At 39.8% G+C, this 17,924-nt stretch overlaps 1 protein-coding gene across 6 annotated transcripts in view; it reads left to right on the top strand.

Annotated features, from left to right (window-relative positions):
• The window catches only part of hspg2 (heparan sulfate proteoglycan 2), a 103,587-nt gene that overhangs the window by 54,853 nt on the left and 30,810 nt on the right, over positions 1-17,924 (top strand). For 3 of the 6 annotated variants that reach the window (XM_087833326.1, XM_035909176.2, XM_035909175.2), the window contains exons 32-56: positions 2,850-2,917; positions 3,047-3,108; positions 3,217-3,357; positions 4,565-4,756; positions 5,100-5,138; positions 5,620-5,724; positions 6,230-6,508; positions 6,610-6,663; positions 7,297-7,380; positions 8,108-8,200; positions 8,287-8,376; positions 8,723-8,953; positions 9,046-9,159; positions 9,253-9,380; positions 9,773-9,859; positions 10,028-10,086; positions 10,251-10,415; positions 10,522-10,632; positions 10,849-10,949; positions 11,051-11,231; positions 13,544-13,603; positions 16,127-16,249; positions 16,455-16,607; positions 16,807-16,967; positions 17,211-17,288. In XM_087833326.1, the coding sequence (XP_087689452.1) occupies positions 2,850-2,917; positions 3,047-3,108; positions 3,217-3,357; positions 4,565-4,756; positions 5,100-5,138; positions 5,620-5,724; positions 6,230-6,508; positions 6,610-6,663; positions 7,297-7,380; positions 8,108-8,200; positions 8,287-8,376; positions 8,723-8,953; positions 9,046-9,159; positions 9,253-9,380; positions 9,773-9,859; positions 10,028-10,086; positions 10,251-10,415; positions 10,522-10,632; positions 10,849-10,949; positions 11,051-11,231; positions 13,544-13,603; positions 16,127-16,249; positions 16,455-16,607; positions 16,807-16,967; positions 17,211-17,288 (2,959 nt within the window). The remainder of the gene's footprint in view (positions 1-2,849; positions 2,918-3,046; positions 3,109-3,216; positions 3,358-4,564; positions 4,757-5,099; positions 5,139-5,619; positions 5,725-6,229; positions 6,509-6,609; positions 6,664-7,296; positions 7,381-8,107; positions 8,201-8,286; positions 8,377-8,722; positions 8,954-9,045; positions 9,160-9,252; positions 9,381-9,772; positions 9,860-10,027; positions 10,087-10,250; positions 10,416-10,521; positions 10,633-10,848; positions 10,950-11,050; positions 11,232-13,543; positions 13,604-16,126; positions 16,250-16,454; positions 16,608-16,806; positions 16,968-17,210; positions 17,289-17,924) is intronic. The other 3 variants (XM_087833328.1, XM_087833327.1, XM_087833325.1) reach the window with 2 other exon arrangements.

Raw genomic sequence — 17,924 nt, 5'->3', positions numbered from 1 at the left:
CCTACTAAAATGTCTCTCACTAGTAAAGCCACTGTTCCCAAAAGCATACCGACTCCAGGTCTCCTCTCAAACAAACACAAATCTGCTCCTAAGACAGATAGAAAAGTCCAATCGGTGAAAAACACAACAAACCTCCAATCAGTCAATAGGTCATTCAAAAATCAGTCTTCAGCAAGATCAACAGTCAGGTTGAAGACCAGCCAAAGTAAACCTAACACTAACTCAGAGTCTACACCTCAAACTGTAGTGAAGCCTCAAACAAAAAAGCCAGAGGGGAGGAGGGCTGCTGTGACACCAAAACATAATTCACAGCCAAGGCAAACAAAACTAAAGGAAGTTAAAGAAGAGGCAACAATCACAAAATTTCAAGTGGACCCACCACCTCACAAATCAAAGCCTGCTAAAATCCCTCAGCTGCAAAAACAGTCTGATCGGGCCAATAAAAAGGATCCAGCTCTACTTAACATAAACAATGGCCGTAAAAAGACAGTGATAGCAGATGCACCTGGAACAAAGAAGGCTCCGGAGAGTGTGAAAACTTCCGAAGATGATTCAAAGAAATTGCCAAAGCCTCACAAAGGTAGCTCTAACCCAGATAAGAAAAAGACTGAGCACAAGTTTGCTCATAAGTTGCCCTCTCACAAAACAAAAAATTCAACCAAGGCCACAGTGACAGCCGCAAAGACTGTTAAGGCTACTACAGCCAAGAAACCTAAAACAACAGTAAGAAGGACAACTCTTGCTCAAATCAACGCTACCTCTCCAAAGAAGAAGTCGAACGTAATGATAAAAAGGACATCAAGTCCCACTAAATCCAAGGCTGTTGCTAGGAAGAAAAACACTAAAAAACACCAACATAAAAAGAAAAAATATTTTGAATCTGGAGTTTTGGACCTGCTGAGGCTTCTAAATGGAGATTCTAAATCTGCTAAGCAGAACAGGAATCACGAAGGTTCTCTACATATTGTCTTGGGAAAGCTGGCCATTCCCATCAAAATTATCCCTGATGACTAGAAAATATGTTGTTGTATAATTTTTTTTCAGTTATTTTTTAAATTTCTCTGATCTTGGTCCTATTTATATATACTACAATCATATCAATGGAATATAATGAAGGCACAAATATTACAGTGTTTACAATATTTTACAGTGACTTTTAATTTATTAAAGGTATACTATGCGTTTACAGTATAGACTAATACAAAGTGTTTGGGGGTGTTTTCCTCTGCAGAAAACCAACCATTTTTTGTCATTTCTTCTCTCCCCTCTTATTCTGCTGTGTTTGCTACATTTCTAAGCTGCAACTTTTATCCCAAACCAAACACAAATTGCAGCATAGTCACAGTGGATATCTTCCACCTCCAGAAATGTTCTGTCCTCTGCTCTCTGTGTGTGTTTGACGGCTGAGCTGTGCTGCTCACACAGAGCAGAGAGACCACAGGGAACAGCTTGAAGCAAAATTCCTCTCCCTCTTCCTTACTTACTCATAAAGAGGGGCCAATTTTAAAGGGACAATGCTTTGTTTTTGTTTTGTTCTTTTTGGGGTTTTTTTGCAAACAGTAACCAACAAGTCCTGCATTTGATACCTTTAGTGTATTATTCCTTTAGTCTTTAATGCAGATGCTTACATATTTTTAAGTGTATTATGTGGCAAAGTACTGTCAGAACTATTGCACACAATTCCGCTATGAAGAGATCGCTTGTGACCCTTTCATATGTGTACTTTTTTCACTTCATTATGGGCATGCTACCTCAAATTTGACCCCTAAATGTTCCTCTGCAGTCCAAGGCTTTGGACATAAAAAAAAAGAATCCAAGAGCAAAATTTTCATATTGTTGCTTTTTATTGTCATGTAAAAAAAAATGAGTGTTGCTTTCTGCTTTTGGAGATTGTTCTTTGCGTTTTATATTTTTATAATTTCCATATGATGTTCTTTCAGTATGACAATTTTGATGTACTGTATGTTTAATTTTTGTTATTATGATGTCTGTAAAACAAGATTAAGTTAACTCCTTTTGGAAAGTTCTTGAAGTCCCAGTAGACAGTTTGAATAGTGTTTCTGAAAACAAGTTTATAGCATGGAAGTCTGCTTTCTTGGCTGTTGACCTATGGACCTGCCAGAGGATAGGTGAGGTAAGACTGATAGCAGTCGTCCCTGCACAAATTGGGTTTGGATGAGCTGGGTGACAGTGCCAATGTATGCTTGAGCTGATGGTGCTTTGCTTTTCTTTGTCACACTATCAAAAATGATCACTTTCTTCCGCCTTAGCATCTTCTCTTTTATCTATTCCTAGTAGCTACTATTCCTACCTCTGCTTTCTTTGTTGTCACATGAGTTTAGATTAATAATTGTTTTCATCTTGATCGTTTTTTTCTGGTTTTCTGTACATTGTAGTGTTTCTGTTCATTTGAAAAAGAGATTCCTCATTTTCAGCTGTACAACACTCCTGTGAGAGATGGGATCAACATCTGAGACATGTTGAAAGTTTTATCAGAGGCTGTGCTTCATCCATCTCCAGTGCAGGCAGTGTTTAAAACCTGTTCGTATACAGCGGAAAAGCTGGGTGATTTGGTTCATGTTGATGTAATGCTAGCTGTCTGCGTAGATGCGTATACTTGCTGAATGGAGTAACAGAATGGTACATGTGTTTCTTGTCTGAGTCACTCAGTCCTTTGTTTCTCGCTGAGGTCTGGTTTGGGTCAAGAAGATGCCTTAAAGGATATTATTCATCAAATTTATCTCTTCTTGCAGGCTTTCCAGCTTCCTTCCCCATTGTTCTTCAGGTTAATACTTTATGCATCCTTCTTCACTGGAAATATTTACTTTAACTATCTATTTTTATTTCAGATGTGCTCCAGGATACACTGGTAATCCACTGCTTGGACAGAGCTGTAAAGTTGGCAATGGACGTGATGGTAAATTCAGTATTTTGATCTAGAAAAATAACAAATCTGTGCCTTATTTTTATAAGGAAAATACAAGTTGCAAAGATACTATTCAATACAGAGCTTACTGTAATCTTCTACCTTTCTGCTGTGTGACAGAGTGCTATAACTGTGACCAAAGAGGGCATGAAAGCTGCAGTAGTGGTGTGTGCAACTGCAAGGTGATCAGACACCGTCACTTCATGTTTACATTAATTCCCTAGGTATTTTCACCTTCTGAATATTATAGCATGGGCTGCTTGTATCTTTTTCCTCTGATGCTGGTGTAGATGAACGTTGAAGGCCAGTATTGCTCCACCTGTAAGACTGGGGCCTTCCATCTGAGCCAAGAAAACAAAGATGGCTGCCTGTCCTGCTTCTGTATGGGTGTCACTCAGCAGTGCTCCAGCTCAACCTACTACAGAGATCTGGTAAGACTTTAAATAATAGTAAAAATACAAAAACAGATAGAAATAGTAAAATTATTCACGAACAGCAGAACATTTAATGATCAAACGAAATGTATGTTTGCACTGTTATACAGTAGCAGTGATTATATCAGCAAATGAGTTGCATATTTACATGTGAGAGGAAAAATGTGTAGTCTAACTCAGGAAAGGCTAAATTTGCCTTTATCACAATTTGCTTAAGTGCTTCTAAGCCAGTGATTTTTGGACAAAGATCTACTGATATTTCCCCATGTAAGCAATTATTTCCAGGAAGAATAACTTCTGTTTTGTTTTGGGGAACTTTTTTGCTTAGAACTGCCTCAGGGCAACGGGGTAAGAAATATGAAGTCTGTAAGACACATAGATTATATTTTTAGAGTGGTGTTTAAGCTAATTTAATGTAAAAGAGACTTGATAGCTTAAGTTGGGGTCAAGGCCCAGCAAAGACTCCAATATGGCCTACTGGGCAGCGTTAGAAAATGTGATGGAGGGCATAAATTTTGGACTTTTAACTGTATTATCATACGTTTTACAGTGTTTCCTGCTGATAAAGACCTCCGCTGTAGTCATTCATACTACACTGAAGTAATTAAGTAACAAATAAACAATTGAGTGACAGAAAGGTTCCTGTTTTTTCCATTATTGCAACTTCCCCCATTTTGCTTTCTTCTTTGGTACTTTTTTTTAATGTATCTTTTGTAGTGGGTCTCTATTAAACCCTGCACTTTCATTATTCATGTGCAAGAAGACCTTCAAGTCTCATGCAGTCTGTATCAAGCCTGTTTAGTCTGCTTCTCCCTTCCTTTTAGCAAAGTTCTTTTTTTTTCTGATTTGCTGCCTCTTGCAAATGAAAGATTTCAGCACAAGGTGGAAGGGTGTTCTGTGCTCACAGCCAGAATATGAGAATATGACATCACCATATTAGGGGTATCAACTTTCACTGATCTGAAGATGTAAAAATGCGTTTGAAGTGGAGCATTTAAAACCGTCTGAACTCTGAGCATTTGGATCAAAGAGATTACTTATCTGTGGGAATGTTTAATAGGAGCGTCTTTTATCACTTTAAAACTTTGAGATTAAAAAATGAGGAAATGCAAAATAGTTTTCTTTTAAGCACCTTATTTATTAATGTTTTTTTTTAAGTTGTACCGCATTATTTAGTGGCTTGTATACTTAATTTGCTTTGTAGGTGTCCTCAGTCTTTTCTCCAGGGAACTTCCAGGGATTCGCTCTGGTCAACCGTCAGCGCACCAGTCGCATTTCCACTGGTTTCACTGTAGAGATTTCCACTGAAGGCACTCAGCTGTCCTACAGTAACTTTGACTACCTGGGACAGGAGCCTCACTACTGGCAGCTTCCAGGAGTTTACCAGGGTGATAAGGTCAGTATTAAAAAGAATATACCACATATACAACAGTGAAAACACCCCCATGCTGCATATAAACATGCTCAGCAGCACACATCAGAAACAACTAGACCATTCCTACTCAACTATTTTCTCCCTTTTGCTGCTTTTTCTTACTTCAAGCTTCGGCCAGTCCTTTTAGAGTGAACTTGTTTATCAATCTTTGCGTGATTTCTTTTCATTCCTGCAGTGGTTTCATCTTTTAAATCTGAACAGCATTTATATTGGTAAAATAATTTGTATAGATTTGATGGCCCCAGCGACGACTCACATAATTTAGCTTGTTCTTCATGTTTGTCTCCCTCTCCACGCTCTATAGAAAAATTCTCATTTTGCTCGTGTGAAACGAAAAGATCAGGTATAAAGTTGTTGTATGTTGTGATTGCTGTTTGATCATATAAAATTTGGTGAAGTGCAGTGTTATCTGGCATGTTTCAAGTAACTGTACTGCATTTGAAATACGCTGGTTGATGTACAATAATAATAATTATCATGTTATGCATATATCGTGAATATGCACTGAAAAGTTCTGTGATCATTTATCTATACTGGCACAGTTATTTATTAGATGCATGCCATTTTTACAGCTGTGCATGCATTTTGCAGCTGAAGGTGGCAAACAAAGGCCCCTTAGAGTTACCCACTTTCATCGAAGTCCATATTCCACATCGCTTTCTGCTTCACATGATATGAGCCCTTTGGATTGATCATTAATGGTCCATTAAAGAGCTTCATGAACTTTAACTTTGACTGGAATAACACTGCCATAACACTTGCAAATACCATCAGCTCAGTGGTGAGCAAAGTGATCAAAGAGCTTACTTTATCCACATCAATAGAGTGATTCATATTTGCCAGAGGAGCAGCTAAGGAAGGATGCTTCTGTCTGGAACCTCATGGCCACTCAACGTAAAGACACCCACAGAGCCAAAAGAGCTAGTCAGGTATTTGGTGTGACCTGCACTGTAGATCGGAGAATGTAAAACTTGTTTGTCTAACAAGAATAAGTGATGCACAGTGTTTTTGTGGACATCTATAGAAGTAACATCATCGTCTTGGTTCATAGATGTAGCAGCATGAACACTTGGGTTTGATGAAGTGGGACTGAGCAGAAGCACATCGTCAGATATGAGTGTGTGTGCATGCTAGTGAGTCATAGAGAACTCTGGCATGAATAGCAAAATCTTAGTTTCTTACGTGAAAGAACTTTTTAAGTGTTTTGTTGGTGTGACTACATTGTTTGAGTGGAAATAATAGAATGAGCCTATCATGGGCAGCATCTACAGTAACTATATAAAAACCGATTGCCTGTATAACCTGGTGTCTCTAAATAAACTGTCACTTTTATTGATGGTCAAGCAAGATTTCCATGATAGGTCCCCCTTCTCTTGGAGTGGGTATATATCAGGTTACCTATTACCTGTCTCTGGTACACCACTTTCCCCTCAGGGTGCTGTCAGAGAGCTGGATGATGAAGTCTGGGCACTTCTGTCTAATTTCTCCAATGGGCAAGCTGGTTCTCCTCCATTTTTTCCCTCCTATAAATCCTCCTCCTTTCCTCCGTACTCTTCTCCCTATACTTCCCGAGTCTCGACTTCCTCTTCGTCTTCCTCTCATTCTCGCTGGTCTTTGCGTAACCCGAGTCCCCCACCCCCCCCATCTGGTATCGCTTCAGTTAGACCAACTCGACCCCAACCTTACTCCCCAGGACATGCTCCTCATCTCCAGGTACACTCTGTCAGAGATTGCAAGAGGTTTCGTTTATTTTTCACAAGCCTTTTGTTGATGTCTTGCATTTCTTTTTGGGGCCTGGTTCTCCCGTGAATCAGCAGAGCAAGAACACAGTGAGCAAGACTTATAGTACGACTGGTGGGACCAGCAAGGTAGATAGTGGAATGACTGAGTGACTAACTTCATGTACATTATAATCTTAAACCTTTAAAGTTAATTAACAACTTTCTTTTTTTTATTTGTCAAGGGTTGGTTTTTTTTTTCCAGATATTTAAAATAAAACTTATTTATAATTTGTGAAATTAATGCTGAATAAAATGCATGTAGTTCATAAACACTAGAGAATGGGTAGTTGACTTAATTCTAGTGATTAATTGGAATGGAGGTGTTTTTTGTTGTTAAGCAAATCACTCCCACTCACTGCTGTCACAGTGTGCACTGTAATTCTCCACTTAACACTGGTTTTATAATGGCCTGTCATTATGCTGTTGTCTGGTTTAGAACCCCATCTAATTGAGGCACTTGTTAAGCTGTCATTGGCGTATTACTGACTGTACAAGTTGCTGTTTTAGTTGTCAGACAAGGCACAGTGCAAGTGCTCTGCTGTTATCGATTGGCAGCAATAAAACTCCTACGTGAAAACATCTACTTTAAAGTGTTTAGTTACATGTTATGTTTGTAGGCATACTTTCTGGAATTCTTGCTTGCTTGCTTGTCATTTCATCTTGCTGCTTAACTCTCGCTCGCTTCCTGTGGCTTATTCTCCTTCCTCCTTTGCCTCTCAGTACTTTCTGGTCTACAAAGGTTTCAACTTGCACCAGGATGGTCTGCTCTACTGGCAGCTTCCAGGGCAGTTCACAGGGGATAAGGTAATTGTGAAAACGTGGCTCGCTCATGGTCATCCCCTTAGAGGTCACATAAAATATTGCACTCCTATTATCCTCAAGCATTCCTACATACCTGTCCACAAAACCTATGCCCATAGTTTTCCAGTTGTCCCCCACCCTTTCCCTTTGGTGTAGCTTCTTGATTTCCTGTCCTACATTCCTCCTGTGTATTAAAATGTGAGGGCTTTTTGCTATGTTATGATTGGAGTTTTAACTGCTTGGCTTTTTGTAAAGTGAGATGTAATGCAAAGGTCAGAGATCATGTTATTAGATTTTCTCTTAATTAAGTGATGAAGTGATGAAAACATGCGTGGCAGTATACGTCTCACATGAGACAAAAGCAGCAGATGCAGCAATGTCACGACTTTCATTCTTTGCTATGGCCTCCGGCTTCAAAAGCATACATAAAGCAAGTTGATGGTATCTTTCTTTTTTAATGGCCTTGGAAAAAATAACCTTCACGATCACAGAAGCCATTAGACATCCATCCCATGGATAAAATTCAGGGAATGCACTTTTACATGTATTTACAACTCTGCAAAATGTAAAGATGCTCACATGTTGGAAAAAAAAATCAGTTTACACCTTTATATCCTATCAAAGGACTTGTTGTCAGTAAAAACTCACTTTCCACCAATTTGTTTCACATTTCTCTTTTATCTTGAGAACTGCAACACTCATTAACCTGACATTAAATTTCACGCTTTAGGTGGGGTCCTATGGTGGAAAACTTAAATATACCATTTCCTATGTGGCTGGTCCGAGAGGAACACTCCTTGATGATGCTGACGTTCAGATTATTGTGAGTATCTCTGGGGAGTTTGCTGATTTCTACCATTGTTATACGCATTAGGAGGATTTGCTCACCTGCTTGTGTTTTTCCTTCAGGGTAATGACATCACCTTGGTAGCCCGTCAGCCGTGGCAGCGGAGGCAACAGGGCAGAGAGATGAATACATTTGAGATCGTCTTCAGAGAGGTGAGTGGTTCATAACTTCGCCTTGCTGTTCAGATGGCATGCAAAAAGTTATTATTACTATACTGTTATAATGTACTTTATGTTATTTTATAAGCCAATTTAATTATAAGTTAGATTTTTCCAATTTAAATATATTTTTAATTTTTACTATAGGCCTGTGTTATATATATAGATAGAGATAAAAACTACAGCAAATTTTAGGCTTGTTGAAGTGAAACCATCCACGACTAAGCCTGTCCTTTGTTTTCTTACCTTCCTGAAGCTGAACATGCTAAAACTCACTTTTCTTAAAATCTATTCATAATACACACTAATTGCTTTAGCCTATTTTTCTTCTCCCCACTAGGAAAATTGGCGTCGACCTGATGGCATGATTGCCACTAGAGAGCACCTGATGATGGTTCTGGCTGATCTCGATGACATCCTGATTCGAGCATCCTACTCCACAGAGATGCGCTCCTCCAGCATCTCTGACATCAGCATGGAAGTTGCTGTGCCCAACTACAGCGGCTTGGCACAGGCCCTCGAGGTGGAGCAGTGCCGATGCCCACCTGGATACCAGGGACTCTCCTGCCAGGTCAATAATTTTTTAAAAATACATTTCTCCGATTTTTCTTTCTTTTTCCTTTTTACCTGATTGTGCCTGAATCAAGTATGTGTCATTTTTAGGACTGTGCTCCTGGCTATACCCGCACCGGTGGTGGCTTGTACCTGGGTCACTGTGAGCTCTGTGAATGCAATGGTCACTCTGACTCCTGTCACCCGGAAACCGGCATCTGTACAGTACGAAGCACCAGATCAGCTTATGATTGGTATTTTTCTTTGAATTAAAGCTTCCTGACAAGATCTCTAAACAGAGTATTTGCCTTCTTCCAGAGCTGCCTACATAACACGCAGGGTGAGCTCTGTGAGCAGTGTGCTCCTGGTTTCTTTGGTGACCCCACTGTTGGCACTCCAGAAGACTGCCAGCCATGTGCCTGCCCTCACACTGACCCGGACAACCAGTAAGTTCTGGCACGTATATTAAGACGTTACATTCCAGCTCTATTTATAGCTCAGGACAGCTGTCCAGTGCAATTAACCCAGTCTTGTAGATTTTGGAGTATTAGTGAACCATTACCCTGTTTACTACAGGCTTATATCAATTTCTGCGTATTTCATTATCCTGATGAAAGTGTCTGATTTTGCACTTACATTTCACTTTACCATAACAAAATTTTGCTGTTTCATGGCAATGAAATACCAAATCTGTTGAAAATAATAATTTTGAAAAACTTAAAGACTACTATAACTTCCATAAAGGACCCTAAGTCTAGTTAAAATTACAAGTAAATACCAATTACTTGTTAACGGAGTTTCTAGACCAACACTTTTACTTTGTGTGTAACTTATGCAGGTTCTCCCCTACCTGCGAGAGCCTTGGAAATGGAGGTTACCAGTGTACTGCCTGTCAGCCTGGCTACACTGGCCAGTACTGTGAACGGTAAGATAACTGCTACTCTCAGAGAGAATACCTCATGTGTTTGTTTCAGACAAACCTTAATAAGATGAAATGCATCATTTATGAAAATACACCTACTGGAATTTCTGTAAAAGTGCTTTTGCTTTCCATGGACTGTTGTGAGACGGGGTTTTTTTCTGTGCCTGTTAGTTGTGCTCCTGGATATGTTGGAAACCCACAGGCAAGAGAGAAGTGTCGTCCAAATGATGGTAACGTTTCCATGCTTCTGATAAAATAAAGCCTTGTGCTGTACCTGTGCATGAAATCTATAGGAAACATAATAATTCAGAAATTTAGGAAATTTTTGACTGTTCTCACAAAATTCTTCTTAGAGTGAATTCCTGAGTGTTTATATTGACCGTTGCGCCTTCAGTTGCAGCCCCACTCGTAGTCAAAATTTATCCAGAGAGAGTCCTAGTGCCACAGGGAAACCCTGTCACTCTGCGGTGTCAGGTGTCTGGATCACCTCCGCACTATTTCTTCTGGTCGAGAGAAGATGGACAGCCAATCTCCGGCAGTGCTGAGAGACATAGACAAGGTACAAGATTCAACCCTTTGACCCTAAATGTAAATGAAACTGACACGATCGTATCTTGTATAGTAGAATGACGATATATATGCAAATGCGAAATTTGTGTGTGCAGGAGCCGAGCTGTACTTCTCCAGGGTCCAGCAAAAGGATGCCGGTGTCTACATCTGCACCTGCCAAGACCAGCGCAGCACTAACAGGAGCCACGCTGAAATTGTTGTCACAAGTGTGTATGGGTATCACTGTCACATTAAGAGAAAGATGTTTTTCCTGATGCTGCCTGTTAAAGAACACCAAATATATGTCAGCTGTGGTTCAATAAACACTGATTTTTATGATAAAAAAAAAAGGATTTGGGCTTTGTGGTAAATTTAAATTGGTTCTGAAATCCTCTTGAAGTATTTTTAAACAGTCAATGTAATCTAACTCTCCCTGTCACCAGGTGTCCCTTCCAAACCTATCCAGGTAATCGTTGAAGAGCCCAAATCCCAGACTATAAGGGTCGGGTCTACTGTCCAATTCATCTGTACTGCACAGAGCAAGGTAACGCTGGCTCATCCTTTATTTATGAGACACTGAGACAGTGTTTTGGAGACGCATACCCTGTGAGATTCATATATGTTTATCTGCTAACTCACGTACAGTCACCAGCCTACACTCTGGTCTGGACTCGAAGCGGCAATGGGAAACTTCCCAACCGTGCCATGGACTTTAACGGCATCCTAACAATTCAGAATGTCCAGCCCGAGGATGCAGGTGTCTACATTTGCACAGGTTCCAACATGTTTGGCATGGACGAGGGCAGAGCCATCCTCTACGTGCCAGGTTCGTGATCCTTGGCACCGCATTCCATTACCCATCACGCCTTGCTGCCATACCAGCTGTGACTACCATGCTTTCTCATCCTCACACATTACCCCAGTCCGTCGTCTTACGGTAGTGCATGCTTTTCGTTTCACGTCGTGTGATGTAAACACTCAGCTCAGGGTTAACAGCTTCCTAAGCGCTTGCAGTTCTAACTCCCAGTGCTTTCGCCCTCTGCTCTCAGTTACCGCATATATGACATGTCTGACCTCATGCTGCCAATCAATCAGCTCTTTTCCCTGCTTTTTTTTTTAACTTACAGTCTTTTGTGTCTCTTAATGTGGTTTCCTGGAATATATATGAAGAAATACAGCTTGTGGGTTTGGTAATAACTGAAACTGTAGAACATAAGATATAACACACAATATACATGGGCAAGCATACAGATTAACTAATGGGCACTCAAAGGTCATATCTCTTTTGAAGATGTGATTTGTGGACAATGCTTTCTGCCAACGCTCTGATGAAGCTACTGCTGATTTTTATCTTCTTGTTTGTTTGTTTTTTGGTTTATTTTTTCATAATTAATCGGTGGTGGTCTGGTTGCTTCCTGATTACTCATAGATTTTCTTGTTGGTGCTGCCAAACATTTTGCTAGCAGGGTGCTGGATTCTGGTGTGCTCCTATGCTCCTCCCTGGCTTAAGTGTAGTGTGTGTAGCGTAGTGCATAATGACGAGGGGAAATGCGGATGCCACGATGTGTGCTTAGCGACTCTGTGACTGACATTCAACTAGGACTTCACTGTAAAGGATGAATAGGAAGAAGTCCTACTACTCTTGAGTATTTGTGTTAAAGTGTCCCTTCATGAAACTGCTGGCTGCTTTGTTACTCCACTTACCATCCTGATGATGAACGTTGTTGGACAAAATGGTGCTACTAGTCACACAGTTGGTTAAATCTATGTTTAAATTTACTGTTGAACTGTGCTGTACTGTTGTAATAGTAATGTTTCATTACTTTAGTGTTAGTCCACTTTTGTATTGATTGCTACTTCTAATTTTTTGTTGGTAAAAACTTCAATATCTGACTTTTTCATCTGACCTGCAGAAGAAAAAGGAAAAAGCATGTATTAAATCAACTACAATTGTATATTATGTTTTTTATTTACACTTTGTCAATGTTGTTGGTGCTTTTGATTCTGTGATTGACTGAAATTTGTTAGCCTAGAATGTTTTCATGAAATCAAATATATAAGAAATGTAGATTTTGGGTGGTTTTTTAAAGGAACCTTTTAAAAAGACAACGTGGACACAGTTACATGGCAAGATGTTTGTTTACATTCACACAATTTTAAGTATTTTTACTAAAAAAAATACTTTTAAATTTCACAGGTTACACTTTAAATGTTGTCTTTTTGGCTTTATTTCAGTCGACTGATTAGATTTCTTCATTTGTCATTCTTATTAATTCAAAGGTTACATGTCAGCATGTATACACAAATGTGCTTTTGTAATTCTTTTAAATTTACTCTTCTTTTTTTTTTTTACTTTCTTTTTAAAACACACCAAAATTATGTAATGTACACTACAATGTATTTATATTAACTGTGAAATATGTTTAAAAGAAAAACAAGTTATTAAAAGTATCACATATAGAACAAAGAGATTTTTTTTACAGCCTCACTCATTTACATCTATAATATATTTTAGAGTCAGGGTGACCACAAGCTGTATGCTGGCTTTTAGCACCTGAAATTTCCAGTATTTAAAACAGCTTCTTGCTACTAACCTGCATGTGGCTACTTTGTATATCTTAATTTTGTGTTGCTGAACAGCTCTCATAGTGATGCTCTTTGAGTCTGTGTGTCTGTGTGTCTATATGTATCATGAGTCTTTTGTCTGTTACACATGTGGTACTCAGACTTTAAAGTCTAAGCGGGTTTTCCTCATTGTTAGATAAGCATAAAACTGATACATTTCAAAGCATCATTTCGGAAACTATCTTGACTCATACAATATGTATTAGGTAAGTATTAATTTGAATGCATGAAGCTATTTAATGGCACCACGAGTGACAAATTCTTAAACAATTTAAAAAACCACAAGCTGAAATGGAAAAACAAACGTCAAAGTGGTGCCATTTGAATTCAATCCCATGATTTTTTTTTAACATGTTTACATCGTGTGTGATGATGTTTGCAATCGAGTGGGAAAAACTACGGCGACTGTCTCTGAGGAGATGCGAGGTAAACCACCATTACTTCAGAAAGCTGACCTGTCAGTTTACCTGTTCCCTTCATCCCTCCCTCCCTCCCTCCCTCCCTCATATCCAGAGGCCTCACAGACTCAGATGTTTTACACATCCTATGAAATGTTTGAAGGACGCAGACATAGTAAGTCCGCATGGGCATGATTTCTTCTACAGGGTTCCCTAGAAGGACCCTCCTCTCTCTGTCTCCTTTACATGCATGCTCTAATCTTCCACAGCATGGATGCGCTAGTGATTTGGTAACATCCATGTACAACCACCCAAGCAACAGCCGCAGACGCTGCATTAATAATAGCCTGGAGCATACATGCTCTCTTATGTGGTGTTCAAAAACAATCAAAAAAGTTGCGTTGCTAAGAGCTAAAAATATGTTTTTTGTGTCCTTCTTAGAATTAAGGCTTATAAGATTGTACATGAGTGTTACTGGTTCCTACTTGACTTTTTTGGTTCATTTGGATCCATCACTCCTGGGAAAAGTGCATGTTCATTCCAATGGGCATCTCCTTGTGAAAGTAGAGTCTTTTTTCCATTGTTTAGAAAAAAACTTTTAAAAATCTATTTTTTTCAGTCACTGGAGTCCTTTCAGTTACTTTATCGTCCTAGTTACAGATGACCAAAAAAGATGAAATATAACGTGGACAAAGTAATTAAGTCTGTTTTGTTAAAATAATAATTGTCCAGCTAATTTTCTGGTTGTGTACTTGCATGTTTTATATGACATAATGTCATATAGGAAATGTTACTTCATTCTTACCTTCTTTTCCTCTTCACTTTCCTCTATCGTTTCAGGAATCATGCTAAACTTTTTTTATTCTGTCATCTGGGCTTCAAACATCATACTGTGCTTAATACATCTCATCACAACCCCATTGCATCATAGCTAAATGTGCATAGCAGACTGGAGTCCACACTTACATTTGTGTGAAGAGATACTCAGATGGAAGTGTACTTTAAGTAACAGCGTGAGTGTTTAGGCTAAACTATACTGCAGCGGCTTCGTACAATCAAACACTGTATGAAGAAAATATTTGTTTCTTAAAGCAGTATCTTAATTCTAGTGTGGTTATAGATAGTTGTTTTCTGCAGTGGCCACAGGTGAATTAGCTCAACAAGTAACAGAATGGATTTCCATAAATTATCTGTGGTGGTCTTATATCTGTGGTCTTATTCCCATGACTATTTTCCAGACTCACTCAGTGCTCAGTTTATGTTTTGAATAAAATTCCTTAACAACTTCTTTATGGATTGCCATGAAATATGCAGCACTACACATATTCACATCCTTTCACAACACCAGTAAACCTTTCACATAGCACCATCATCAGGCAGAGAGTGTCAGGTATTTTTTTTATAGCCCTAAAACTTGTTAAATAAAAACATCCGATCTTTTTGAGCTCTTCTTAAAATGTGATAATTAGCAAATTATTCAATATATTTCCTAAACACGTGCAGGTTAACGTGTTTCTTGGCATTTAGTTAAAAAAAATAGTACAAACTAATGAAACTACTGATATTGCTAGTCTTTTTGAATAGCAAATGAAATACCTTTACTGTAATACAGTATAACCAGAGTAAAAAAGATGAGAAGAGTTATATCTCAAAAATTGGGCAGATAAAACCAAAGCTAACTGCTAAGACAGATCCCATGTTAATAATGTGAGAAGTAGTTTTTTGGTGGGTTTTCTTCCTTTTTTTGGTATTTTAAGTGTTATTGCATGTTGCACTGATTCTACCGTAGACATTTACATCCATCCATCGGTTTTGTTCCACTTATCCAATCCAGGTATGTGTGGGTGGGGGGCAACCATGTCTGCCCTGTGACAGACACGTCACCAGTCTGTCAGTGGGCCAACACACAGAGACAGACAATCATTCACATTCACGCCTTCAGACAATTTAGAATCACCAGTTAGCCTAACCTCATGTCTTTGGACTGTGGGAGGAATCGAGAGAGAACCCAGGCAAGCATGAGGAGAATATGCAAACTTCACATAGAAAGGTCACAAGGAGGATTCATACCCACGGCCTTCTTGCTGTGACGTGACATTTATAAAACATAACAAATACAAATAATAAAACACATCTATAGTCATAATCAAATCAGTTCATAGATGCTAAGCCAGTGTTCAGACTGTCATGCCTGCCTCATGTCCCACAGTGAACGCCCTGGAGTGTTCGTGTCACTGGGGTCAGAGAGTCAAAGATTAGCCAAGGCTTCAAAAATCCCAGTTTTCAGCCTACAGTACATAGCCTCCTCCCATCCGACTGAAAGAGCCCTTTCTTTTGGTCTGCTACCCTGGGATCGAATACACAGTCCAGAAGCTAGCCAAACTGGCGTAGACAGCAATATACCCAGAGGCCCTGCCAAGGACTGCATGCCACATCTCATCTGTTTTGTCTGCACTGGGGATTTAGGCTGCCAAGTGGGTTGAGGCACAGGCCATCACTTTCTCTCTAAGTCAGATCAGTCTGATCAGTCCCTTACATGTAAAAACATTTTCACAGTTTGTAATAAAATAGCCTGATGGTCAAGCAGAGGCTGTAGTCTCCTGACAAAAATTCACGATTCATTTAGAAGGTCTGTTTCTCCATGTTAGGTCTGGTGAGATTTTAGAGCTGTGCTTGACTGAATTGTGTCCTTCTGTAGCTGCAGAGGGGGCCCGGCCTCTGGCCACTGTAACTCCCTCAGTGCTGAACGTCTATCAAGGCCAAAGGGCAGAGTTCCACTGCACAGTAACTGGGAACCCAACCCCTGCCATCGAATGGATTGGTATGATAAGTTGAATTTCCTTCTTAATCTATTTAATGCAGGGTTTATTGAGCTATTTCTACTTATTTAAGTAGAAAGACCAGATTTCCGCTATGTTGTGTTTGTCTCTAGGAAATCTAGTCCAGCAAAAGAAACCTACAAAACCTACCCCCACTGCTTTGATTTTGTCATTAGTGACATTAGTGTAATTGTGTGATCCCTACAGGAGGTCCGAGTAACCGAATGAGTCCGAGAGCAGTGATACGAGGTGGCATACTGACCTTCACGTCAGTGGACGCGGCTGATGAGGGAGACTACACCTGCAAGGCCCTAAACACGCATGGCGAGCACACAGCGCGGGTTTCTCTCCTTGTCCAAAGTATGCACTGTGTTTATTAAGTGTGTATGCATTTTTATTTCATGTTTCCACAGAAAGATTTTGAGGACTCACAACTATCTGGGGACAAAATGCAATGTTCGGGTTTAGGAATAGAGTGGTTTTCTAAGTTAACAGATGATTCCATTGTCCTGTGATCACAATATGTGTCTTTGAATGTCATGTTGCATTCTTTGGTTAGACTCTAACCCTAGTGGTCTAGGCAACCTACCTCAAGTCCAAGTCAGTCCTCAAAATACAGAAGTCCAAGAAGGTGACACATTGAGGTTGTACTGCAGAGCATCGGGATCACCCACCCCGAAGCTCACCTGGCTGAAAAATGGAGGACAAATCCCCCCTCAGGTGAGCTATATCCATCTTTCCGATGCCTGAAAGAACAGCATTTAATTAAAAACTGTAACCGCATTTATATTCCTTTCTGTATTATTTCTATCTAAAACCTCAAGGTAAGTCCAGTGCCGATGGTAATCAGAGTGTTTATGGCTGTTTCAGCATTTTGACCTCTTAACTTTATTTTTCCCTCCCTTCTGTTTGTCTCCTCCTCTTCTTTTTTTTTTGTCCTACCCTGTTCTGACATTTGCTCAGGCTATTCCCTCTCATGGTTTCCATCAGTTTAAAAGCAACAGTCTCGATGTGTTACAGAGACGTATTGAGGACCTGCAGGTCTGTCCATCTGTCCACCGTCTGTCTGTTTTGTCTCATAGTTCACATCCATTGTCCTCTACTGACCTCGTCTTCACACATTGTCGACTAAGTGCATGATCAAACGTGTCCTTGATTCACACCTTGTAAATTATGTTAATTTATCACAGCTGCTCACTAAGTCATTGTGGCATTGGTGCCAAATACATTAAAACCAACTAGCTTGGCCCGGTTGACTTCTTAGTGTACTCGCATGCAGTACCTGTTTTTAAATTATGTTGTAATAATAAAGCCATTCCATGGTGTCCTGTTTTTGTGCTGTCCATATCATACCATCCCTCAAATGTTTGGGTTCTCAGCACCCAGTTGACCCCCATCATTCCATTGAGTGTATTAACAGCACTAAGTATACAGTAGGTACTGTAGGTATTTCAGACATATTTTTCTCTATGCCAGGCGTAGCCCTCTGCCCCCCTGCCCAGAGGGTTTTGTGTTAGTCTGGATTCTGACCGGCCCTCCTCGGCTTGACAAGGGCTTCGGGGCCTGTTTAGTTCTGCCTCAGAGAGCCACTGCGTTGTGTCAGCCTTTCCCAAGGGGAGCCGGGCTCTGCCGTGCGACCACGCAGAAATTCTGTATGCTCTAGCAAACAGCTTGCTT

This window comes from Neolamprologus brichardi, chromosome 20 (assembly GCF_056152115.1).
Source record: "Neolamprologus brichardi isolate AB-2024 chromosome 20, ASM5615211v1, whole genome shotgun sequence".
NCBI lineage: Eukaryota > Metazoa > Chordata > Actinopteri > Cichliformes > Cichlidae > Neolamprologus > Neolamprologus brichardi.
The sequence above is the reverse complement of the archived record's forward strand: the minus strand, read 5'-3'. Positions and strand labels throughout refer to the sequence as shown.